General features: G+C 41.6%; 1 protein-coding gene and 1 pseudogene across 7 annotated transcripts in view; both read right to left on the minus strand.

The window, feature by feature from the left end:
• Nucleotides 1–737: 737 nt before the first annotated feature.
• Nucleotides 738–1,290, minus strand: LOC310704025 (annotated as a pseudogene). The gene has a single exon. The product of its transcript is annotated as an uncharacterized misc_RNA (transcript).
• The window catches only part of RGS7 (regulator of G protein signaling 7), a 129,034-nt gene continuing 104,964 nt past the window's right edge, over nt 751–24,820 (minus strand). For 3 of the 6 annotated variants that reach the window (XM_083496910.1, XM_083496911.1, XM_083496912.1), the window contains exons 7-19: nt 21,904–21,968; nt 19,870–19,946; nt 19,686–19,767; nt 16,035–16,109; nt 14,717–14,815; nt 13,958–14,019; nt 13,651–13,761; nt 12,473–12,598; nt 11,962–12,148; nt 7,525–7,614; nt 5,753–5,806; nt 5,123–5,203; nt 751–1,439 (exon numbers count right to left, since the gene is read on the minus strand). In XM_083496910.1, the coding sequence (XP_083353036.1) occupies nt 5,129–5,203; nt 5,753–5,806; nt 7,525–7,614; nt 11,962–12,148; nt 12,473–12,598; nt 13,651–13,761; nt 13,958–14,019; nt 14,717–14,815; nt 16,035–16,109; nt 19,686–19,767; nt 19,870–19,946; nt 21,904–21,968 (1,103 nt within the window). In that variant the 3' untranslated portion in view covers nt 751–1,439; nt 5,123–5,128. The remainder of the gene's footprint in view (nt 1,440–5,122; nt 5,204–5,752; nt 5,807–7,524; nt 7,615–11,961; nt 12,149–12,472; nt 12,599–13,650; nt 13,762–13,957; nt 14,020–14,716; nt 14,816–16,034; nt 16,110–19,685; nt 19,768–19,869; nt 19,947–21,903; nt 21,969–24,820) is intronic. The other 3 variants (XM_083496914.1, XM_083496913.1, XM_083496915.1) reach the window with 3 other exon arrangements.

Below are 24,820 nucleotides of genomic sequence, written 5' to 3' on the forward strand. Positions count from 1 at the left end.
GAAATTAACAAAAAAGACGCCATCCACAAGATGAGGAAGGGACACGCAAAAATATCACTCCTCCCAGCCCTTAGGTAACAAGGCCAGCCAGGGCCTGGTGCTTTATTGCGGGTGTATTTTGCAACATGTTCTTGACACAAGAAAAGTGCATTAGTGGTAGATTTAGTACCACATTATTGCTTTCCAGAGGTTGAAGAACATTGCCCATAGCAACTACTTGGGGGGCTGGTGGAGTTGGGCCAGCCCTGCTTTTATCAATGGCTGAGTAATACTTGTCCGTGAAATGTTTATAATAAAATGCAGGGGGTATCACCTTTCTGAAGCAAACAAAACAAGTCAGTGTGATCTTGATGTTAACTGCTTTTGAATGGCTCCGTTTTATTAACTGCTGGGCAAAGGCTGTTCTTCTCAGATCTGGTACCGGAATCCTGTCACTATGTTTTTTTAAATCAATGTTATTAATCCCCCCCCCCCATTCCCCCAGATAGAGTACATTTGCCTTTAAAAGCTTCATTAAGAGGCATACAGAAACAGGTGCCAGTTTTCCCCATCATTGCTTCAAGTAAACCAATAAAATGTTTATACTGTTTTTTTCTGCCTGCTGCACAGTTTCATAACTGTTCTTTGCCTTTCCTGTCTAGTGCAGTTTAGCTGTGGGTTTAGACGATGTGCACATCTCCAAACAGAAAGGAAGTAAAAACCATGTTGCTGCCCCTGCCAGTCCGATGAACTTAAACTTACCAGATGGAAGAGATTCTGCATATTTTAATGAAAGATAAAACAACAATATAAACATACACAAATTTACAGAGAAAGGATCAGCTTTAATACATTTGGAGTAAAAGGTGTTCTTTTTGTCTTAAAATATGGTATAAAAATAAATGCAAGAAACATTAACATAGAATATACAGACAACAGACAAAGACACAGACTTTCTTTCTCGATGTGACTACATCGGTGAGATGGAACCTTCTGTGCTAATTTATTGTGCAATAGCCGTGATGTCATAGTAGGTATATTTATGAATATATTCATTTTTTATTTTTAGGGGTTTTTTTACATTTCTTCCAGTTTGCGACTGACAGTACTGTGAATAAACTCTGCCTAAGAGAAGCTTTTTTCACTGTACTTCAGCTTGCAGGAAACAAAAAGACACAGATCCAGCTTGATATGAAGGCGAAAGTGAGCAGAGAGTTTTTCAAAATGGAGGCATCGAAAGGTTAGCGAGTCCCTTGGAGTCTGTAATGCCTTGATATACACAAAAGAAAACGAGTCATGTCCTTTGCTCATGCAACATCTTGTTCTACTGTCCTCTGTCTTCAGGCAATTAGTGAGCTACAAAGTATGTATAATGATTGAGTCTGCTTCCATGCTATAAGGTGGTCCTTTTAGTAGGACTGCACTAGACTGGTTAATCTCTTTGATGTGAGCGATTTCCCCTGAGGAGAAGATAAAAAAACAGACAAACAAAAGAAAACAGAAAATAGAGGCATGATCACTGCAAACCCAGTTCATCGCGAAGCACCTACCTTACTGTAGGTAACATCAATACATTTTACCCAGGAACCCTGTATGGGCTGTTTCACAACAAATGGTTAAACATTTGGTGACTGCTGATATCAAGAGATGACATGCATGTCTGAATTGGCCATCACAGATAAAGGTCACCATGGAAGTTCCTTATCACCTTAGATGCAAGCCTTCCATTGAATTGGTTCAGCTGCCAAATCACCAAGTGTACCATAATCAATTTCAAGGAACTCAAGTGACATATACGGATGCCTGGATCTGTACCTGAACACTCTGAATAAATCTAAGTCTAGTGGTAAAAGCAGCTTGGTTTTTCATTTAGCATGCCACACATTGTACCCATTTGTAGCTATCCAATTGAAATTTATCCTATTGAATTCATTAGTTATCAGCAAGCAAACAAAAGACTTCAGAGATTGGAATTCTTGAGAGAATTCCATCATGCTTTTCAGTTTTCACTCTGTCTGTATTTACTTGATACCATAAAAACTACCTAACATTTCCCCTGCAGTGTGTTCGGCAATATACCGTAAGTTAAAGATTTGAAGCCACAGAGCGAATTGCTGAATTGCTGAAACAAATCAAGCTACTATTTGATTTACTGCTGCCAACAGGACCGTCTTTAGCATATGCGCCACCAGGGTGCAAAGATCCACCCAGCACCTCCAAATTTAGTTTAGCCCCCAAATTAACTTTTATTATGCCTTATGTCACTATTATCATTTGATAAATATGCCTGCACGGCTCAAAAAGGAGTTTTTGGGGTTTTTGTTTAAAACCAGCTTTCCTAAAGAAGACAAAGAACACACTGGGAGTCAGTGTAAAGACTCCATGCATGCGCTCCCATCGCTAGATAGGCACGTTCTCTTTCTGTCTCTCTCTCCCTCTTTCCTGTCACTCCCCCTCCTCCTGGCATGCAGGTGGCACAAGATCAGTCGTGTTAAAGGTGTTGCTGACCCCACTGCCGCATAGCAGCTCAATACAATACTCTTAGGCAACTTCAGCAGTGGCCGCCCGGCGCCCCCCAGAATTCAGTGCCTGGGTGCCCCACACCCCTTGCACCCCTGGGTAAAGATGGCCCTGGCTACCACAAACTGCTTTTCAAGATTATGACAAATTGCACTGGCCAGATGTCCCAACAAACACCCCCATATCTCAGTCTCAATTTAGATAATAGGGACAGACTGAACAAAGGTATTGCAGTGCTTTGTGTCCTTTGCATGCATTGTGTACTGAGTAATGGCTGGTGGCCATGGCATGGCTCCATAGAGGTAGACCCTCCCCCCCCCGGCTCCCTTACCTTTCTCACTAGGAGGTGGTGGCAGAGGCAGGGTGCTGCAGCCAGTACACAGTTGCTGAGTGGATGGGTGACCCAGTGCAGATACAGGCTGCTGGAATCCAGCAACTGGGTGCCTCCATACTGCTGGGTGCAGAACACACCCACCCCTTTCCATGTTGTCTCCTGGTGGACACCCTCTGCACCCACTATTGTCATGCCACAGCAGCTTACAGCATCATCTAGCAAGCAGGATGCTGCTGTGATTGAGTATTTTAAGTTGTCATGGAAGGCAACTGGTTCAGGGTGCGGCAGCCCAGAGGTGAGACACTGTTTTAAGGCCTTGACCAACAAAGACTGTTCTATTCTGCAAGAATGCCTCATAAAAGGCAGGAGTGTGGCTGAAGTTACCTTGGGTTAGAGAGAAAAGGCACAATATTTTGTTTTTTTAAAAGGCCACAACCTCTTTCTTGACATCTTTCAGCATAGTTGGTGATAGCAGAGGGGTTAAGTAGCATCTTTCTCATATACCTCAGTGCAGTTTCACTCACCACTTTTCATAATGACTCACTGGAATTCAGTAAAGGAGATAAAAGCTAACATATATTGAAGGAAAATGTGCTGAAAGTTGTGACCTTGAATATGTCACATATGAACTGGAACAGTTGTTACCAAGTTTATTATTCCATAGCATCAGTACCATGAAGATATAATTATAATAATAATAATAATAATAATAATAATAATAATAATAATAATAATATTTATTGATACCCTGCCCATCTGGCTGGGTTTCCCCAGCCACTCTGAGCAGCTCCCAACAGAATATTAAAAACACGATAAAACATCAAACATTAAAAACTTCCCTAAACAGGGTTGCCTTCAGATGTGTTCTGAAAGTCAGACAGTTGTTTATTTCCTTGACAGCTGATGGGAGGACATTCTACAGAGCAGGCACCACTACCGAGAAGCCCCTCTGCCCTCTGCAATATGTCTGACAAACCTGCTGTGCTGTGCTGATGCAATTTCCCCAACTCACTCTCATGCCAGGGTGGACAGCCAAACCCTGGCCAACCCAAGATTTACTTAGGCTCTGGATACCAGACCTCCAAGGCCTGAACTGCTCCAGCCAGACACAACAGGGTGACTGTGTATTTGGTGGACTTTGGGCCATGCTTGTTTCTGGGGTAGCCAACACAATGCCTTCCAGTTATTGCTGGACTCCCACCATCATTGGTCCTAGCTGGCTATAAAGTGAGACATCCCCTCTCTGTCTATATTCCGGGTGAGCCTACTGTTTAATTCCATTAGTTACATCCTCATAGTCATTGCAAGAAAGGAAATCTCCACAGCTCAGAGGTTCACTCTCTAATCCTATGCCTTCTGGTCCTCCTATGTTTTGATTTTGATTGACTGATGGCATTGTAATTTATATGTTGTTTTAATCTGCTGTTCACCACTTGGCTGGCCTTTGGGCCAAGAAGCGGCATATGAATAAACCATAATAATATGATTCCATATTATAATTTATGATAATGCTGTATCCATCTCAGATTTTGTTCAACAGTTTACCTATAATTATAAAAGTGAGTTTCAATCACACATCTCAATTTATTATAATGCTGGCTTTATAGACCCTTCCCCCCCCCACCCCACCCCAGACGAAACAGAATTCACAGAATAACATGCTGTGGGAAAACCACCATGCAAAAATAGGGGTTTTTGTTTCAAACTCCCCACTAATGATTTATTTTGGTGTGGCTGGCACAATACACAAAGACATCTTAGTGTGCAAGGCCCATTGAAATGAAAAGGATCTGGAAGAGAGCATGAAAAATTCCAAATCCAGTTGAATTCTTAAACGTATACTGTACTCTGTTATTACTGTGTAGCATATATGTTTCCCCTAAATATCAATATCCAAACCTCCTCCACCCCCAAATCTTTATTTTTAGCTCACAAAAGCTACTCAAGATAATGTGATCCATGAACTCCACTTGCTACATTGTCTTTATCATGACATTAAATCTACTTTAGGTTGTATTTTAAGCCTTGCTTATTTGGGAGTTATTAAAGATATTGATTGGAGCATGCTGCTGGTTGATCTCTTAGGAAGCAACTGAAAACAAAAACCATGATCTTTGCTGATGTTCAGTACAAACAATCACTTCAGCATACATGGTTTCATCAACTGGCTGTCACAGCAAAAGCTACAATAATACGGTACGCTTATGCACACACACACTCACACACATGAAATGCACGTGATTCAGCAGACAGTATCAACAAACTGAAGTATAATTCAAGTTCTTCTACCTCTTTTCATAACAGGTTAGTGCTCGCCCTCAGTGTTGGTGTACAGTTTTTATGGCATGGGAAAATTGGGATGTTTCTGCCCTACAAAAATAAATGTGTTGAATGCTTTAGTTTGAACTTGCACAATGTTGAAAAAGTCATTGGCACATTTAAAAAAAACCCCTCCAAAACAAACACAACATTTGGGGGTGGGGGTGGCTCATGATTAAAAAAAAATGTAGAGTGAAATGTAATAAATCCAACTGCTTTAAAATTTAGCAATCTCTCTCTTTTTTAAAAAGGAAATGAATGGGATTTTGTTTCCAGAAAAGCGGTGTGGCCATCTTGCCTGCTTAAGCTGCTCCTGCCATTTAAACCAGCCTTCCCCAATCTGGTGCCTTCTAGATGTTGCTGGATTACAACTCCCATAATCACCAGTCTTTGGCCCCATGCTGGCTGTGGTTGATGGCAGCTGGAATCCAACAACATCTGGAAGGAAGCAGGTTGCGGAAGGCAGACTTAAAACTATTCCAAATAATTTCGGCTAGGACTGTGTTTAAAGCAGTGCTTGGTGACATGAGCAGGTTGTCACCCAAATACCACCTGAGGAAAGTCTGTGAACCGGAAAGGCTTACAAGGTTATGAACTTACCACACTGCGTGTGAATTTCTCAAAAGATGTTCGACGGTCCATTGTGTTTCCAAACTTAAAGTGAAAGAAAAGAAATAAAAAGGGGAAAGGAAACAAAAGAAGCCGAAAAGAACAGACCATGGGGGGATGGGGAGAAAGAAACAATGGGCTGCTAAAACACAAAGCTCATGTACAAATCACAAAGCAAACGCAAATGTAGGAGAAGATGTAAAAGCGTGTAGAGAAATAAATAACAGGAAAGCTTTGTAATGTTTCACCTGATCTGGGAAGGGCAATCTGGATGCAGAAGCAGGCTTACAGGACCAGACGTCCCTTCGGAATGGGAATCCACACAAGCAACTGAGTGTGGCTTGGATGCAGGGTGGGTGGGTGTGGAAATCACACCCAGTACTCCTGCACGGTTTCTGCACCACTAAACCGATGGATGGCCCAGTCAACTTTGCCAGTGCTGATCACCTGGGAGGTGGCGCACAGGTGCATGCAATAATCTTGGGATCTGTGCCTTTGGTTAGAAATTTCTGGCAAGTGGATCAAACTGGCATTTTATATATATTTATATACACACGCGCGCACACATAAAATTAAAGCAAAACAACGAGATGCTGATTAAATGGCCAGACATTTACAGAAACGAGAAAACCACCCAAATTAGAGAATTTCTGGCTTGTTTTACATCTTCGCTTATTTGATATGCAAATAGCAACGTAACTGGAATGGGTGAGGAAAGGTCGTTTGGTTTTAGGCTATTCTGTAGGCAGGCTATTAAATGTAAGAACTAAAGTACATGTAACGTTGTTCCATATATCTTGCTCTGAATAGCAGGGATGGCAGCCCCAATCAGTACTGGGACTGTGGTTCTGGTATAGCTCTTTCCTTCCCACCATTATTCCAAGAAAAGTGTCCTTGAAACGGCAATTAGCCCACTGAAGTTGAGAGGAACTTTTCTCCCATGGTGTATCGCAGCTTCAAAAGGCAGGAATATAGTGGGGAAGGAAAGGGTTAAAATGCACTCCCAACGTCCCAATTCCGATTGCTTTCCCCCATCTGCTATTTAGATTTTCAAAAAAGATATACAGTTCACAATCTAATGTGTTTTGCATCGTATATAGTTTGGGGGTCTTCTAAAGCAAAACATCAATGAACATCAAAAGCCACTCCATTGATTTCGGTTGATCTAAATCATTTGTTTCCTGTCCTTATAGTATCAACATTCATTTCAATGGGGTTTACACAAGGGAGTCTCCCTATGAACGTGCACTAGGTCTAGATCATACACTTTTAACAAGAATATAGCAATGGACCTAATAGAAAAAAAGAAACAGAATTTCCTGTCAACCGAGAATAAAAGGCTTATGGCACTGCAATCCTAGCACACTTATGACTTACTTCCAAGTAAGCATGCACCGTAGGGTCTTAAATGCATTTAAGGTAAATCGTTTCATAAGATATAAAAAGGTGAAAAAAAATCACTATTCTGAAATACTGTTTCTAGAGATATTTGGCCTACTTAAAAGCTATTTTCCTGATTTAGCCCTTTGGTTACTAGAGGAATTTGACAATGTGAATGTCAACATGGAATTGGTTAGCGTAACTTATTCAGTCATGCAAAAGTGCAAAACAGATATATGCCTGGATCCCTTCAGTGATGCTCAAACTTAACTTTTCACCTACCAGATATGCACCTTACCCAAGGCGAAAAAGTAGCCAATATGGTAGCAAGGAGAAACCACCACTGAAATAGTTGGAAAGACATAGACAAGATGGACCAATACCTTCTTCTTGGCCTGTAGCAGTTCCTGGTAGGCACTGGATCGTAGAAAACGAGGATATGAATCACTTTTCATCAATTTGTAAATGTGCTCCTAAAATATTTAAAGGAATATAGGAAACTTTAAATCACAACGAGATTGTTTTCGACAGGACACAGAAAAGAGATACTGCAGCTGATTGTATGCATGTCAATGTGAATAAAAGTTTCGTGGATGTATAAAAGCATTCCCAGTCGAATGGGAATGGTCTCATCCACCCAGCATGGACAGAAGTGTTGTTCCAGCAAAAGACATAGGAAATATTTACTGTATGGAGTTTGATTGGCATGTCTGGGACTATTGTTATGAGCTCTCAAGCAATGCTAGAGGAGCACAGATGGGATTAGACAAAGGAATGTCAAAAGCTCAGAATGGGTGGTTGAAATTTATTCAATGAGAGCTGATGGTTGGTAGCAGGACTCTTTTTCCCCAGCCAGAACTCTCTGGTATTCAGTTCCAGCTCCGCTCAGGTGGGCATGGTTGCCATTAAAAGAGAACGAGGGAGGTGTTCATTGGGAGAGATCTAGATACTTTTCTGTTTGTAGATTAGGACAGACTCGCAAAGGGCAATGGGAAGAATAGGGCACTAACATGTAATTGACATGTAGTGTTTATAATAATGTGGGTATCCTTCTATAGGCTATAAACAACAGTGATCCCAATTCAGTATTCCTCTTGTTTGCTAAGTAGGGATATTGCTATTCTGGAACAACTATGGGATAACTCTAAACATAATCCATTGCTCTGACTTCCACATGTGGATATGTGCCTGGAGTTCCAGCATACACATATAAGAAAGGGTTATCGTGTAGTGGATTTCCAGATGTGCAGGATGACTGAGTCGCTCAGTCCATCTCAAGCATCTTTGTATCTGTATCTCCAGATCCTTAGAATGCCATTGTCAATAGCAATGGGGGGGAAATTTATGATCAAAGGCCAAGTTGTTCTGCTCAGAAAAGGATCTATGTAAATAGGTACAGTGGTGCCTCGCAAGACGAAATTAATTCGTTCAGCAAGTTTTTTCTTCTTGCGAGTTTTTCGTCTTGCGAAGCACGGTTTCCCATAGGAATGCATTGAAAATCAATCAATGCGTTCCTATGGAGACCGTCCGGGGACAGAGGGGAAGCGCCGCGCGCCTTCCCCTCTGTCCCCGGACCTGTTTAAAGCAAGGGGCGGCGGGGAGAAGATTGCTTCTCCCTGTTGCCTGCCCCGCAATCTCCGGGGACAGACGGGAAGGCGTGCGCGCCTTCCCCTCTGTCCCCGGACCTGTTTTAAAGCAAGGGAAGGGGCAGCGGGGAGAATCGCTTCTCCCCGTTGCCGCCCCTTGGTTCAAAAGGGGTCCTTCCCCTCTGTCCCCTCTTTTGAAGCAAGGGGCGGAGGGGAGAAGATCGCTTCCCCTCTGTCCCCGGAGATTGCGGGGCTGGCAACGGGGAGAAGCGATCTTCTCCCCGCCGCCCCTTGCTTCAAAAGAGGTCCAGGGACAGCGGGGAAGATGCGCTGCGCTTCCCCGCTACCCCCAGAGCTTACGGGGCAAGCTTCGTTTTGCGAAGCAAGCCCATAGGGAAATGCGTCTTGCGAAGCGGCTAAGAAAACGAAAAACTCCTTCGTCTAGCAAGTTTTTCGTCTTCCGAGGCGTTCGTCTTGCGGGGTACCACTGTATTCTGAACTTTTGGGCATGCACCCCTCCCCCCCCCAAAAAAGTGCACCATTAGTGTGCATGATAGAAATAAAGATTATGGGAATACGGATAAGGCCTTGAAGTAAAGGAGGGGTTTGAAGCAAGACCATCCATGTTTAAGGATGAAGTTTCACATGTAGTGAATACCAACAAGGAATGGGTAGATTATTGCCAGAAAACAAGACACCTTTGGAAAGCTGAGGGTAGCGGCATTGGAGGATTGGGGATATAACAAAGGGCAAGAGACAGGGTGGAACAAGGCAACAGAGATCTTAAAGCTAAGGGCACAGAGTCTGTGAGAGGTGAAATTGTATCTAAAAAAGGGATCACTTGTATTTAGGCAACTCTTATCTCTAGTTAGTTGATTGTTGCAATTTTTTATTTCTAACTAAGTAGATCTACCACAGCCAGTGAATTGAATTTACTTTTTAATAAGCAAAACTGTTCATCTCAGTGCCATCAACTATCTTAACTATATGGCCTGTAAGCAAATATAGAACAATCCCCTACACCAAAAACACCTTTACAATCCTCTGCCTACCTGCCACCCACAATAAGGCCAATTAAGAATGCTTCTGTGGAAAACATGGCTACAGACAGCCATCTAGTGGCATAAAAATAGTATTTGCTATGTAGATTAGAGTTCTGAAATGCATTATAGCATTCTACGTATGAAAACTGGAATTACTTCCAACCAAGAAAATATTTCTGTCTGTAAATTCTGTCTGTCTGTGATGAAATTAAGCAGATGTAGTAACCACCCTTATTTTTAAAAAACAACAACAACCATGTCTCAGATTCATTTCAAAGTATGAGACTCTGCTAGTTTAGCATGTAGTACTATGCATATGGGGACACGGGTGGCGCTGTGAGCCTAGGACTTGCCAATCAGAAGGTTGGTGGTTCGAATCCCCGTGACGGGGTGAGCGCCCATTGCTCAGTCCCTGCTCCTGCCAACCTAGCAGTTTGAAAGAACATCAAAGTGCAAGCAGATAAATAGGTACCGCTCCGACGGGAAGGTAAATGGCATTTTTGTGCACTACTTTGGTTCACCAGAAGTGGCTTAGTCATGCTGGCCACATGACCCGGAAGCTGTACGCCGGTTCCCTTGGCCTGTAAAGCGAGAAGAGCACCACAACCCCAGAGTCGGTCACGACTGGACCTAATGGTTAGGGGTCCCTTTACCTTTACCTTTACTATGCATATGGAGTCACCTGAACTCCTTTCCAACTACACTGGAGAAGCTCGTGAGCAGACAGCTGCATAGAATTAAAAATGTGAGCAAAAGTGTAAACCTTACTGCAAGTCTTGTTAAATCCATTTGTCTTCCAGTTCCTCTGAACTCAATAGGATTTAGTCCTGAGTGTGTGTGTGTGTCATATATGTGCATGTGTATATATATAGGATCGCACCATTAATCTTCTCCTAACTCTGGTTGTTAGGCAATCATTGACTCTGTTAAAAAATGCTGACATATTTTATTTATTTATTTACAGAACAATCCACAAGGGGGAGTAAGGAGAACCCAAAGCAAATGAACTGCCCGATATAGAGCCCTGCTTGACACAGGACAGAGAGGAGGGGGAAATGGCATCTTTCCCTCTTCCCTGCCCCTTTACAGTCTTTGGGGTTGCTTTTTAAAGCTATTTCCCTCCCACAAGTTCCAGTGGGACAGAAAATAGAGGTAAATTATCCAGGACTGACATATCCCATGCCACACAAACATCATTTTACGGTTTATGTAGGGGGAATGAAAGACTGCGGATCCTTCCCAAAGCCTTCCCCTGACCTACTGCCAGCAGGTCTACTGTTGTCTCTCCAACATCAATAAGACAAGGGCTGCAGACATTTCTGAAGCAGCTGAGAGGGGGTATGAGGTCAGATCTCCCCCTACAAGGTCAGACCTCTCTTTCTTTGCTCTTGGAGGAGGAGATATGATTGCAGACTCAACCAGTGAAGTATATTGTTTTGTCTGTCCTGAATCTTGTAACACTGAGCTTCATTGGATGTTAAATGTTATGAGGGAGGGAAACTTTCCTCTATCCACTTTTGCCACATCATGTATCATTTTATACACCTGTATCATGTCCCCACTTGCCTTTCCTCTAACCAAAAGACAGCTTTCTGTTTTGTCGGTGGTGGCAATTGTGGCCTGGCACTGCTGTGAGAGAATGACTATGAGTAGCACTGACAGCCTTGGTGGAACGCAGGGTCTTCTGGGACATCCCAGCAAAATTATATTTCAGTTCTTCCAATCTTGGTCGGTCTAGTAGGCATGGGTTTGGAGGTGGACCTGAGGGGGCCCCACTCTCCATAGCATAAATTCCAGTTGCACTGGGAAACATTTGCTCCAATTGAACGCTAAAGAGTGGGTTTTCGTGGGGAAAGCTCAGTTAAAGGAAACCACATGGAACTTTTAAACAGAGACCTGTGCCTGGAAAGAATGGGGCAAAAGCTAAGTATTTATAAGCCCAGGAATATATTTAGGCTTGACTGAATTGTGCCCATTTTTAAAATCAGCAAGTGAATGAATAATTAAAGCAGACCTCATGGACCTTAAATGGTATACATCAGGTATATGGCATGTTATGTGAATACTGAACACTCTGCCAATGGTACATTTAGAAAAGTGGACTGAAGAACCGTCCATAGTTTTCCACAGCTATACATCTCCCTAGCCAGCAGTTTCTTTGGATATATCTATATGAATGGATCCTGCTAACCTGAGCATCGCCAAATGTATGCCGCCCTGGTTCTTTTACATTCTGTGTGGTTTTGTCATAACTTTTTGAATCTACGTTAATGGCACTCGGTGCTCCGGGGGCAAGAAATTCTTGCCAGATTTCCTGCACTCTGGCAGGGACTTCCCTCATCGGTCTCTTCTTCAAATCTTCTACAGCTAACCAGAACCTGTACAGGAAAATGTGGAAACATTAGTTGTGAAGCTACATTTCAAATCCTGCTAACTAAATCTTGTAAACATGGATGCAAAGCTTCTATTCCCCCCCCCCCTTTCCAATTTAGTGTCTTAAATGCCATTTGAACATGGGGGGAAATACCTTATGAACAAGGATGACTAATAGGATGATTTGACTGCAATTTCTGGCAAAATAATCTGGCCAGATTCTCAGGAAGGTTAAATTAGTCCTGACAGAAAGATTAGTTTCTAAGTTCTATGCTTATAATGGAACAAATCAAGAAAGGGAGAATTAATGGATGCAAAAACCTTCTTACCTTAAATTCTCTGAGCTGAATTCAGACTCCAGGAATTTGAGGAACTGCTCTCTCCCCACAGGATCTTTCAGGGCTTCATCCATGCCAAATCCCCATCGCTTTACTCTTTGCTGGTTTGGCTCTTTACTGAAAAGGGGGGAAGGTTTTTCAGAGGCAAAAGGCTTCAGTTATTTTTTTTAATGGTTTCGTCAGTTTTCTATTATCCAAGACAGCATTTTACAGCAAATTGTGAGAGATTAGTCTAGGGACTGCTACAAACATTTCTCCCCCTTCACCCCCCCATCATTTCCATCTAGAAAAGCAGGGATACACCCTCAGAAATGAGTGTTTGTTGCTGGGTTTATTTTGGGGAAAGGTGATGCATGCCATGTGAAGTAGCCCTAAAGGGTAACTAGGCTTGAAGCTAATTTAATGATGTGTAAAAAGCAGTAAACACACCCCAAGACTGCAACTGTAGAGCAGGCTGGTGACTAATGATCTTTTTCTGAAGATAAAAATAGTGACGGTTCATGAAGAGAGGCGGTTCATGAAGTAGAATCAGCTCAGCTTCTTGACCTAGCAAAGTGCTCAAGTGTGCTGCTTTCAGTTCCACTGTTTCTGTGCTTCGTTACCAGTACAGTGGTACCTCGGGTTAAGCACTTAATTCGTTCCAGTGGTACTTTCTTAACCTGAAACTGTTCTTAACCTGAAGCACCACTTTAGCTAATGGGGCCTCCTGTTGCTGCCATGCCACCGGAGAACGATTTCTGTTCTCATCCTGAAGCAAAGTTCTTAACCCGAGGTACTATTTCTGGGTTAGCGGAGTCTGTAACCTGACGCGTATGTAACCCGAGGTACCACTGTACATTTGTATGGATAGAGATTGTTCCATGGAAGCTGCGATATTTTTAGGATCTGCCCATGACTCCTCCCCCAGGCCATCTTTCCCCATTTCTTGCTTCAGAGACTTCCTTTTTGTGTTATGTGACTGCCCTGTGTTTAGCAAGCACTGATGTCCAAACCCTAACCCTTGATTTCTCCTTCATCAGGGGTAGGGGAAGCTGAATAGGGATTCAACTTGAAAAATATTATTTCCCCATCTCTGTTAGGAAACTGACTTTTTTTTTTTAAGCAAGCCTAGCTGCAGAAGAACAGTTTACCTGAAAATAAGGTCTAGGTCCAGATCACATACAACATACCTTACTTCTGCTTCCCAGAAAGAAGTATCATCCGACAACCAAGGATTAGATGGGTCGGGTGGTGTCAGAAATGGGTCGTATTCCACATACTGCTCAGTATAAGACAATAAACTAGAAAAACAAAAACAACCTGACATTTTCACAACAGAATTGTTACTATTACTGCTAATACCTTGTTTGCATAGGGCAACTTACTCTCTGTCATTTTGTTTTATTTTTTAGAATATTATAACGCCTCCCAGCACTCTTACGTCAATACAACCTAATGCCTGCTAAAGAACTTGGTAGAATTGAAGGTAATACATACCTTTCCGCAACTTTTGACATTTTTAACCGGTGTCTATCTAGCTGTATTTGCCAATACTTTATCTACAAAATGCAAAAACAGAAGACCAAGGTAAGAGGATAATTGCTCAGTTGTCTTTGTCAGGTGCGAGTAAGTAGAATTTCATTTGGACTCTAAGATAAATTGGGAATCTGCATATGCTCTGGGCCCTTGTGTGTAGCGTTGACCCCCGCTGCCCATCAGGACTCTCCTTGCAACTGGGCATGCAAAGATGCCTCGCTTCCAGTTTATGAATGTTCAAGCTTAAGTCTGCACACACATGGATTCACCGCTTCTATAAATTCCACAGATTCTTATGTAAGTGATAGGCAGCAGATTCCTATAAGCAATTGATAATATTCTTTGAAAATAATAATGATTGCTATGTATTTTAGGGAAACGCCCTTTTAATACTAAGCAGGAAAATACATTGGGGTTTGATGTGATACAATGTCATTCTCAAGGACTTACTTCCCTCTTGCTCCCATACATGTCCCCTTCCAATGACCCCCCTCATTGCAGGCCCCTGTCCTGCATGCACAAATCTATGCTCATGTACACAGTTCTGTTCGCCTATGCAATTCTGTGCATCGAGCACCAACTTCATTGCCCTCTGGATCTGTTCACCTTAGCTCTGATTCATGTCAGAACTGAATCCCCATATACTGTAATGGAAAGCAATATGTGGTCCACCTCTGGTGAATTTAAAGAGACCTCGTTTAAAATAAGGGCGCAGCAAACCTCTTGTTGCAATTCCTCTTCTGTGGGTGGTTTAGTTTCTGGCGCTGGTGTGTGTGTAGGGCTGTGACTTCGAATGTCATTCTGTAATCCGTAAACAGACTATATGTAAACACAGAAAGAGAGAAGTTGGTATGTTGGTGCTGCTTTGGTAGGCATAAGTGGACTAATTATGCACAAACGTATACGAAACATTTAGTACATTCATTTTACAAGGACCCATTTCAATATTTTAAATTGCCACGCCACGCATGAACTTGTGACATGGTAGGATAATAAGGTTATGCAGATGACCAACCGACTCTCCGCTGAGTTCTCTCACGATGATATAGCTTGATCTTCTATATTATTCTGCCGAGTGCTAAGGGGGACTTTATCACATATAATAGGAAGCTGCCTTATAAGAAGTTAGACCATTGGTCTCTCCAGCTCATAATTGTCTACACTGTGACTCTCCAGAGTTTCAGAAAGTCTTTCCCAATCCTTCCTTGAGATGTCAGGAACAGAACCAGGACCTCTCCTTGCTTTTGTTTTGTAAATAACTTAAAAAATTAATTTTGCATGTACAAAATATAGTATATTTCACACACACATTACATTGACAAAGAAAATAAATAGTAAGATAATTAAAAATAGATGAACTAATGGATACTGATGGAGAGCATATTTATACAGTAGAAAATGTAGAATTTTGAGGAGGGAGAGGAGAGAGGAAGGTGTGACATAATGAATGAATCAATCAAATTCTTTTAAATGTTGGTTGCAGATTTAAATTGTGCTAATCATCATTAACATATTTAATAACCTATACTGAATCTGGCCACTCTAATAAGGCAATCACCCACACTTTCTTATACCAGGATATAAGGTTTTCACCAGTGGAGTCTACCACTGCAGAATAAATATTACCCTATCCTTTGTCAGCAGGACAGAGAGTTGTCGCAGGTCAAATAACATGCTCAAAACCACACCACTACAGCTGTTCTTAATGAGAGTAGGGCAGTATATGTTTACCACTTTGAACACCTGGGGCAAGTATTTGCTTTATATTACAGTTAAAGGGGTTCAGTTGGCTAAACTATTACCTACACCTAGCAGGTATTTATTACATCTCATGGGGGTGGGCAAAATCATACTTTTCATGCAATAACAGAAATCCAGGGGAAAGAATCCTTGCTATTTTGTTAAAATAAGAGTTTAGAGTTACTTTCATTTTAGAAATAGCTTCTTGGCACTATATATGCCCAGAAATATTAAAATGAGTTTTTTCATTATAAGGAAAGGAACAAATGGTAAATGGTAACCAGAGACTAGGACATACCTTTCTTGTTTTGTGAGGATTTTTCATTCTAGAAGACTTTTTAATGTCCACTTCAGTAGTATTTACACATCCAGGCTAAAAGAAAAACACAAAATCAATATGTAAATGTGATGGCTTCATATATAGCTAATTAATTTGGCTTTGAGTTAAGGAAGGTTGGCTTCATTTATCAGCTCACTGCCCCAGTCCAAATTAACCACTGCTGTCGCTTGGGCTGACTAGATTCTAGAAATCTGATATATCATTTTTTTTGAAAAAATCACTTACACTGTAGGACAATAAGTTAAGATTTATTAGCTAAGCACTATAATCAAATTGTGAAAACACACACACACCAGCCAATCATTCTTGGCTCAACCTCTAACCAATAATAATAATAATAATAATAATAATAATAATAATAATAATAAATCCTTCTAGTTGCAATTGCTGATCCTTCACAGGAAAATCTCTCATACTAATTGAGATACATTGTGGGACAATTAAACACCCTGGGCACTTTCTTATTTTAGGCTAGTGCCTCCTTTACCATAATAGTTAAGTGTTAAGGGGCAATTAAAACCAGCTGGTCTTCCTTCTGCATTTCTTCTTTAAGCACACCATGCTAGTTTTTGTTAATAATGGCCCTTGGTATATATCACTGCCTTCCCTGATCTTTTCCTGCCTGACTACCCAAGGTTCTTCAGTCTACAGCAGCCTTCACCAACCTGGTGCCCTCCAGCTGTTTAGGCGTACTACTCCCTTCAAACCCAGCCAGTATGGCTGGGTTGGCTGGTGCAGATGGGAACTGTAGTCTAAAGACATCAGGTTGGCCAAAGGCTAATACAGAGAGACAATGATTTAATCTGGAGCCCTTTATATGTAAAGGATGTGTTTTACCGCTGAGCTATCAAAGATGGGGATCCTCTCACCTTGGGTGTAACATGCAATGCAGCCATATCTACCAATGATTCAAACAATATTCTCTCAAGACTGTGGGTTGGGGAGGCAGGACCATGCAGATCACCCACACTTTTTAGCTCTGTCAGACTTTATGGTTAAATGTGGTTAGAGAGCATGGGCATTCATGCTTTTTCACCATCCAGATGGAGGGACTGCTTAGCTAGATTAGGAAGTGTCCTCAAAGGAACTTTGGACACTCTCTGTCTTCCAAGAACTTCAGAAGACAGTCCTCCCCCCCCCCCGCCCGCCCCGGCACTTCTCCTTGGTAGCATTGGGCTTTTTTTGGTAAAACTTGCATGGGAAGTTAAATAGAGCAAACTTGATCAATGTGAGAAAGCTGACATGAAATGACATGAAAGCAGCCTGTTCTGCTTTGAAGTCATCCCTTCTCTCTTAAAAGCATTTGAACTCCCAATATAACATAATCCAATAATTCTTCCATCATCAGAACAAAATGGTCAATTAATGGCTGACCCATGTCTATTTGACTTTGTCACTCTCCTTCAACAAATTGTGCTTGTTTGTTTGTTTGTTTCTTATTATACCGCCCTATACCCACAGGTCTCAAGGCAGTTCACAAGATAAAATCACAATAATAAAATACCTAATAAAAAATAAAACAAGAACAATCCAATAATCTTGTTTCTTGAAGCAGATTTATTTATTTATTTATTTATTTATTTATTTATTATTTTATTATTTATTTATTTATTTATTTTTGAGGCTGATAGCCCACCTTTTCTTTGTCGTTGAAACCAAGGTGGCATATAACTGACATTTACTCAGGGTATGCAGAAATCAAGATACCTGACATTCTGTGATACACTCTGTTTGCCATCACAGAAAGCAGCCAAGTTAAAAGAATGTAGTGTTTTGGAAAATAAGGGTTAATGCATGGTTTTAGCTATTTAACTGCACTGTAATTTACTTTTATGGGGACAAACTTTATTGGGATTAGCACATCTTCCTGGACTGCTGCCATCTCACTCATTCTAATTGGGCTTGCCAGTCTGCAAGATGAATGCAAATTGTGGGAAACAGATGCTGTGGATAAACTAAGTTGACTTGATGTTTCATTACTGCTAATAAAATTAAAAAACTGTTAGAATTGAAAAATGTCATAAAATGGCCTGTAAAATCTCTAAACCTATATTGACTTCTATTTCATGTTCACCCAGTCCAAGGCATACCTCAAACAAGGCATACCTCCTTTCCTTCTTGAGCCTTCTTTTTGATTTTTATATCAAATTTCTATTCAGAAGCATGAATGTACCCTTTATATATGTTCTATAAACAAGCTAAATTTGTACTGCTGTTCTTAAAATGGATTTGAGACATTTTTGGAGATAATGTGCTAAAACGTGCGTTCTGCATGCTAGCTCAGATGATTCCTGAAGATCATGTGCTTGTTCGCAGGGACATTATACAGAAGTGTGGTTTTAAATCCTTCTGATCTACCCTTTCATGGATTTTCTTTACTGTGTGACCTGTGTAAAACGAAAAGCAGACCCTGGCTGAGGCCTGGTTGCTGTCTGTGAGCAAAGGGGACATTTCAGGAGCCCAGCTTCCACTTACACAACGTTTTGAATTTGCCAAATGGGCACAGGCAAACTGTCTGACCATGAATCTCCACATCTTATTTCCTAACGCAAATTCTCATGAAATGATTCCAGTTCTTGCCATGTCCAGCATCATTAAAGATCAAGGCCATTATACCTTTCCTCCATGCCATACAGATTTGATTTGCCTGCATGCACTTAAAAGCATGGGGCTCATTATTGTTCACTAAGATAGCACCTTCAAACACTCCTAATGCATCACAATTGTTTTATTTATCCTGTGAGGCAGGTTAGAGATAACAAATTTCCACCCGTGTCACTTCTGCAGGGTATTTCTTTGGTCTGATTTCCCACCCTTTGAGCTCTTCGCCAAGCTCAGAAAACACTGCTCTGTTCTGATGCTCTCATAAACTCCACTCACCATCTGTGGCTGCTTCCTGCTTCCTGTACTTCTCTTAATACACCCCAAACAAATTCTTCTCACCAAAATATTCAATGACATGAAGATTTTTATATATGAAAAATTACAAAAAGTTAAATGTTCACAAGCATAGCCATTTAACTTTATATCCATGAAGATATAAAGTCCCTCTGTAAATGGCCATTGTTCCTTGTTAAAGGGCAGTGTGAAAATAGTCTAAATTTAAGTTAGGAACAGGGGTGTGAAAAACATCCCAGGCAATTTCCACAAATCTTGTTTTCCTCACCTAAATGTGACATCACATATCCACAAAAGTGAAAATGTAGTTTTTATACTGGAAACTGTTACGGTAATTCCTGGCTGCTTTAGATGCTACAATTTTTTTTTTTGCTGACCCCAGTTGTGAGGAAATTTAAAGAGTAAAACAGGACACTGTGATTCATGATCTAACAAACCATCTATAATCTCATGGACATATTTTTACACCCCAATGATCTCAGAAGTTCTTACCAGCTGGAAAGTGAGACCTCACAGCTAACAAATAACATGCCATGTTTGTGCATAAGAATGAGTATGTGAGACTAGATCAAGCAGCTCACTAAGCAAAAAGTATAATGTCTGAACTAGCAAAGTCAGCAAAAAACAAATAAACAAGGAAGAAATAATATTCCTCCAAATCCTAGACAGATGTTGATGCTCCACCTTACAAGTATCCATTTGTTTACATACCACTGGCCGGTGTACATCCCAAAATGCTCTCTCTTGGCTATCGAGGATTTTCCTCTCTATCTTGTCCCTTTTCTTGTCCACTCTGTTGATGGTGAGGTAGATATGTAACACAAAGAATGTAAATTGAAATACCTCTTAAGATGGTGGGTGACAAATCCAGCAACAAAACGTCAGTGGAACTCACTTTGCTTGTGCTTCTGCTTGCATAAAAATAAACTCCCATTTCCGTGCAAATGCTCGCTGTAACCTGGCCAAGCTCTCCTGAAAACATACCACATATTAGCAAGTTCCTCGGGTAGCCTTTTAAAGACTTTCTATAGGATTTTCAGGCGGACTGTTCCACAGGGCAGCCGGCTCTAGCTGAGACATTGTCACTCATCCACTCTGTGAGTCCCTGCCGTGTTGTGCGCAAGCTACTGGATATACTGGCGGTGATGGTTGTGTGCAATTCTTATTAGATGCCTCTTCTAATGATTGTAGGAGAAAGATCCTGGGGAGAGATCTTTGGGGAGCATGAAATGTTCCTAAGATAAATTTATCTGAGCAGTTTTCTTCCTTGTTTAAGTACACATCCGAAACATCCTAATTCCCCTCTGATTTTACAGGATTTCCTGTTAATGGGGTAAGATGCAATATCAAGGGCCTTTGATCCAGAGACTCTTATATCCTCCATTCCCCTGGCATTGCTTTGCAGCCCAGAGCTTTCACTTCCACAGAACTGGATGGGAAAGCTCTCAATGTGCACTGCAGCCTCCATGCTGACAATGGATAGCTGGGTCACAAGACAAGTTTCTAGGTGGCTTTCCCCCATAGGTCAGTCCTACATCTAAACGTTGTGACATAAATAAATGTTGAAATTCATATGCTGATCTATTTCCAAGAAAGACTCAGCACTTCTGTCCTGTTTCAGAAGTAAATTGTAGATAGATGAGCCTTACATGTTTAGATCCAGGGGGGAACTTGTAAAATTAAAAGTGTAGCGCAGAAGGTGAGCCTGAGATGTTCAGGATGCAGCACTGTAGCTACAAGCAGGCTCTTCTCCTGGAGCTGAAAGTAGAATTGGGCCTGTACACGTTAGCAGCAATCCTACACACAATTACTGGGAAGGAAGCGCTACTTAACATGGTGGGGCTTACTTCTGAGTAAAACATGCATAGGATTGTGCTGCAAGCCTCCGGTGAGCTTTCATATTGGGGCTAATGAAAAGGAATCTGTCTATGAAATGGTATTAAAAATCTAGCCTGAAGTGTAGTTGCTCTCACAGGAAAATACGGTGGAACCTCGATTTTCAAATGTCTCGGGCGCTGAATGTTTTGGAAGCCGAACGCTGAAAACCCAGAAGTGAATGCTTCAATTTTTAAACATTTTTCGGAACTCGAACAGCTTCTGAGGTGCATTTCTCTTTTCCCCCCATTAAAATTGCTGACAGCCCTTTGATTTTCGGTTTTCAAACGTTTTGGAAGTCGAACGGTCTTCTGAAACGGATTACGTTCGAAAGCCGAGGTTCCACTGTACTAAGAAAGGGTCCTTTTAGTATTTAGCTTTGCGGAATAGTAAAAAAAAAATACTGTCTGTAGTGAGGATACTTAAAAAATAATAATTATATGATCAATATAATTTTATAAAAAAATGAGCAGTGAATATTTACATAGGGGGGAAAAACACAATCATGTATTGTTTGAAGTAAGGTGCATTTTTCACCCCCAGCTCATATACAGGTTGGCATTAAGCCAACGTGTACATCAGCTTTCCAACCTGTGTACCTACAAACCAATTCACCCTCCACTTTAAACAATACTTTAAGTGAACCTAATTCTGTCTTGTGATGCAGCTTTTTGATTCAGGATCAACACAGACCAGCCTGGGGATCTACTGCATGTACAACTGAAAGCCTTGTATATTGCTGAACTTGTAGCCTCTAAGAGACCTAGACTATAACAACTCTGTGGAAGCTCAAATTAAATCATCTCTGTTTTTGTCACACTCCTATCTCTAATGTAATGCTGCATGTTTTGCAGTTCTCTGCAGGATTTTCAAAACACTAAAGTACCACTGAAGTACCTGTATGTGGGTTACAGTTCCTGAACCTGTATTTTTTAGGAGTGGGTAAAAAAATCAATGAGGATAACAGTGCTGTGTTGTCTTGCTCCCTGTACACACTACTAAGTTTCAGAGTCTCATTTATCTGACAGTTCCAGGAAAGGCCCCAGGTACTTACTGCTTCATAGTCTGCTAGCTCAAGCCGTGCTTTGTTTTGCATTGTTCGCTTGCAGAGGTAAACCGCTGGAACACAAAAAATAATCAATCATTTCTTGCTATCTAAAACCCCAGACATCAAGATCTAAAGGCTTAATATGCTTTCCATTCAACCAGAGGTTCCTGAGCATTGTGTCTCCATCCTATGTTTCAGTTTCAAAGGTTAGGGTTTATCCAAACAGGGCTATTTTTCACTATACAGCTGCAAATAAAATGTTTTAAGTGTGTTTGAAGTGCAGTATACAATGTGACACTAGATGGCGATGGTGAGCCTTATGGAAAATTCAATGTATTTTTAAAAACGCTTTTTAAAGAGTATTTTCAGAACGGATTTTATGTGTGTGTAGATTCTACCTAAGATATAGTGGATGTCAAAAGTAATGATTCAGTGATTTCTACGGCTGTGCATGATTATGATGGGAGTAAATGATTGAGAAGTTTTTAGAATTTTAATTCTTTTTATTGACTTTGCTTTCTGCCATTTAATCAAGAGAAAATGCCCCTCTCCTGAACAATGGAAACTATGGACTGTGGCCTGGATTGGCACTGTGGAGTTATTAATTATGTTGGAGCACCATATATGAAAGGGAGAGAGAAAAGCTAACACATTTACCACACCTTGGCCACCTTCATTGTAAGTGCAAGAAATAATGAATTCCTTGTGATAGCATAATAAATGCAAGTGCTTGCAGGTGCTAATCTTCAGCCCCTATCCCTTCAGAGCACATCCTTTTGGTGTCACAAATTCCTCCAAACAGTTAAGGGCCTCTAAATGAATAAAAGAGTCCATCTGTTTCACAGTTCTCCATTTGGGATATACACCAGTCAACGTAAAAGTGCCAAGTGACCTTCAGACAGGGTCAAAGCATTCAAAATATATTGGTCCATGTGCTATCCAGACCACAACCCCTTTCAGTAGTTAAATGGGCAGGGGAAGCAGGGAGCGAGATCGTGGATGCCTAACCTCTAAGCAGCTGCATATATAGGGCCTCTTCTCAGATCTTGCAATGAACATGGCACAAATCTTTTCCTGCTGTATGCCACCTTGAGTGGGGTTTTAACTGTGGAGAGATTTCACAAAAGGAGCAAAAGACTCCTTCTTGGCTGTTGGAGCAGTCCAGCCAAGGAAGGTGCCGTTTGGCACAGAGGCTGGGCGGGCACCTGCCAAAAGGCACTTGTGGGTAGAAGCAACAAGGTATCCTTTTGAGGACATTCTGTGCAGGCTGATCCCAGCCTTGTGTTCCTCCTGCTGATCTCCTCCAAATGGGCACCAATATGTCCCCCTTGAGTCTGTTAGGAGCATCTCATGCCTTTGCTAGATGAACAGAATCTGGGACAGAAAAGGGGGGGAAGGGTTCACCCCAAATCACCCTTCTTGCTTTTTTCTGCACACAAATTTGCCTTCCGTTGCTCTGCGTTCAACTTCCTGGGCTTTGGGAAGGAAGCACGAGACTCTTACAGAATCCTGCAGTCCTCCTGCCTCCTTCCCTAAGCCGGAAAGCACTTGGGGAAGGAGGTAAGAGGGCTCTCAGACCCTGCCACAGTACCATGCTTCCCTCCTGAAGCTGGGCAGAAGCTTCCTAGGCTTTGGGAAGGAGGCACGGAGCTCTGATTTGTGGGGGAGGGAAGGTGCCGGTACTGTGTACCACCACTGGCATGTACCACCAGCAAAAGCACTGATTTAAGTACCAGGGAAAATAATAATATCAGAGTGGTAATATTTGCCTTCTCATTTCCTTTCAGCACACACTACCTGCAGTGATGAAGGCCATATTCCTCAGAATACCAGTTGTTGGGAATCACAAGTGGGGAAAGCCGCCCAGAGCAGCTGGGGCAACCCAGTCAGATGGGCGGCATACAAATATTGTTATTGTTATTGTTATTGTTATTGTTATTGTTATTGTTATTAGGCATTCATATCCATGCCCTGTTTGTGGGTTTCGTGTAGGCATTTGTGAGAACAGGCTACTGGACTGGATGAGTCTTTGGCCTGGCCATTCAGGGGTCTTCTTGTTTTCTCATGCCGCTGCAGTCCTCTGATACAGCCCCGTTGTGTTTATAGGTTTTCAAAATCAAAATGTTATCCAGATTGCAAGCAGAATCCGCTTCCTTTGATTCTGGTGGAAGCAGAATGGTAGGTCCCTTATTCTCAAAACCTCATTCAAAACGCTTAAGGGGGTTCTGTGCTCACTGGAATAAAAATAAATGGATTCTCCTTAAGTGCCAGATGATGTTTTAATTTTGAAAAGCAGCCAGCACATATGGGCTGCATCAAAGGACTGCGCCCACAGTGTGAGTGTGTGTGTGTGTGTGTGTGTGTGTTCAGTGGAAAGAGAAAGCCAATACAAATGTCATCATTTTCTTTGCGATAATAATTTATTTGGGAATTTAAATAAGTAATGCATGGCCCCAAGGTGTGGTGCACAGGTATACATTTCTTTCTACACTGAGGAATGGATGGATGCAGGAGTGAGGGCAATACCTGGACATAAACAAGTGGAGGTACATTTGGCTCCCCCTGATCTGCCCCCTTTTTGCACAAGTAGACTGGGTTAGCTCCTTTAACGGCATCCAGTGGACAAGCAGGATTACCCTATTTCCCTCCATGCATGGTAGATTGCTTTGAAGGTGCTCACACATACAGCAGCTGTTCTGTGTACTCTAGATTCCTCCTGTATGGGTAATGTACATGCTACACTGGGGCACCCCATTAAAATGATCACACAGGGTTATGTTGCAGTGGATTATAAATTTCTCTGTTAAGGGGAATCCCTCCACATGACCATATGCAAGGGAGATTCTTGGTCCTTCCTTTCCTAGCAGCAGATTACAAATTTGCTCCAATATAACAGTCCCCTTTCAGGTTTTTATTTGGAAAT

Source organism: Podarcis liolepis (assembly GCF_965112155.1).
Source record: "Podarcis liolepis genome assembly, chromosome: 3".
Classification (NCBI taxonomy): domain Eukaryota; kingdom Metazoa; phylum Chordata; class Lepidosauria; order Squamata; family Lacertidae; genus Podarcis; species Podarcis liolepis.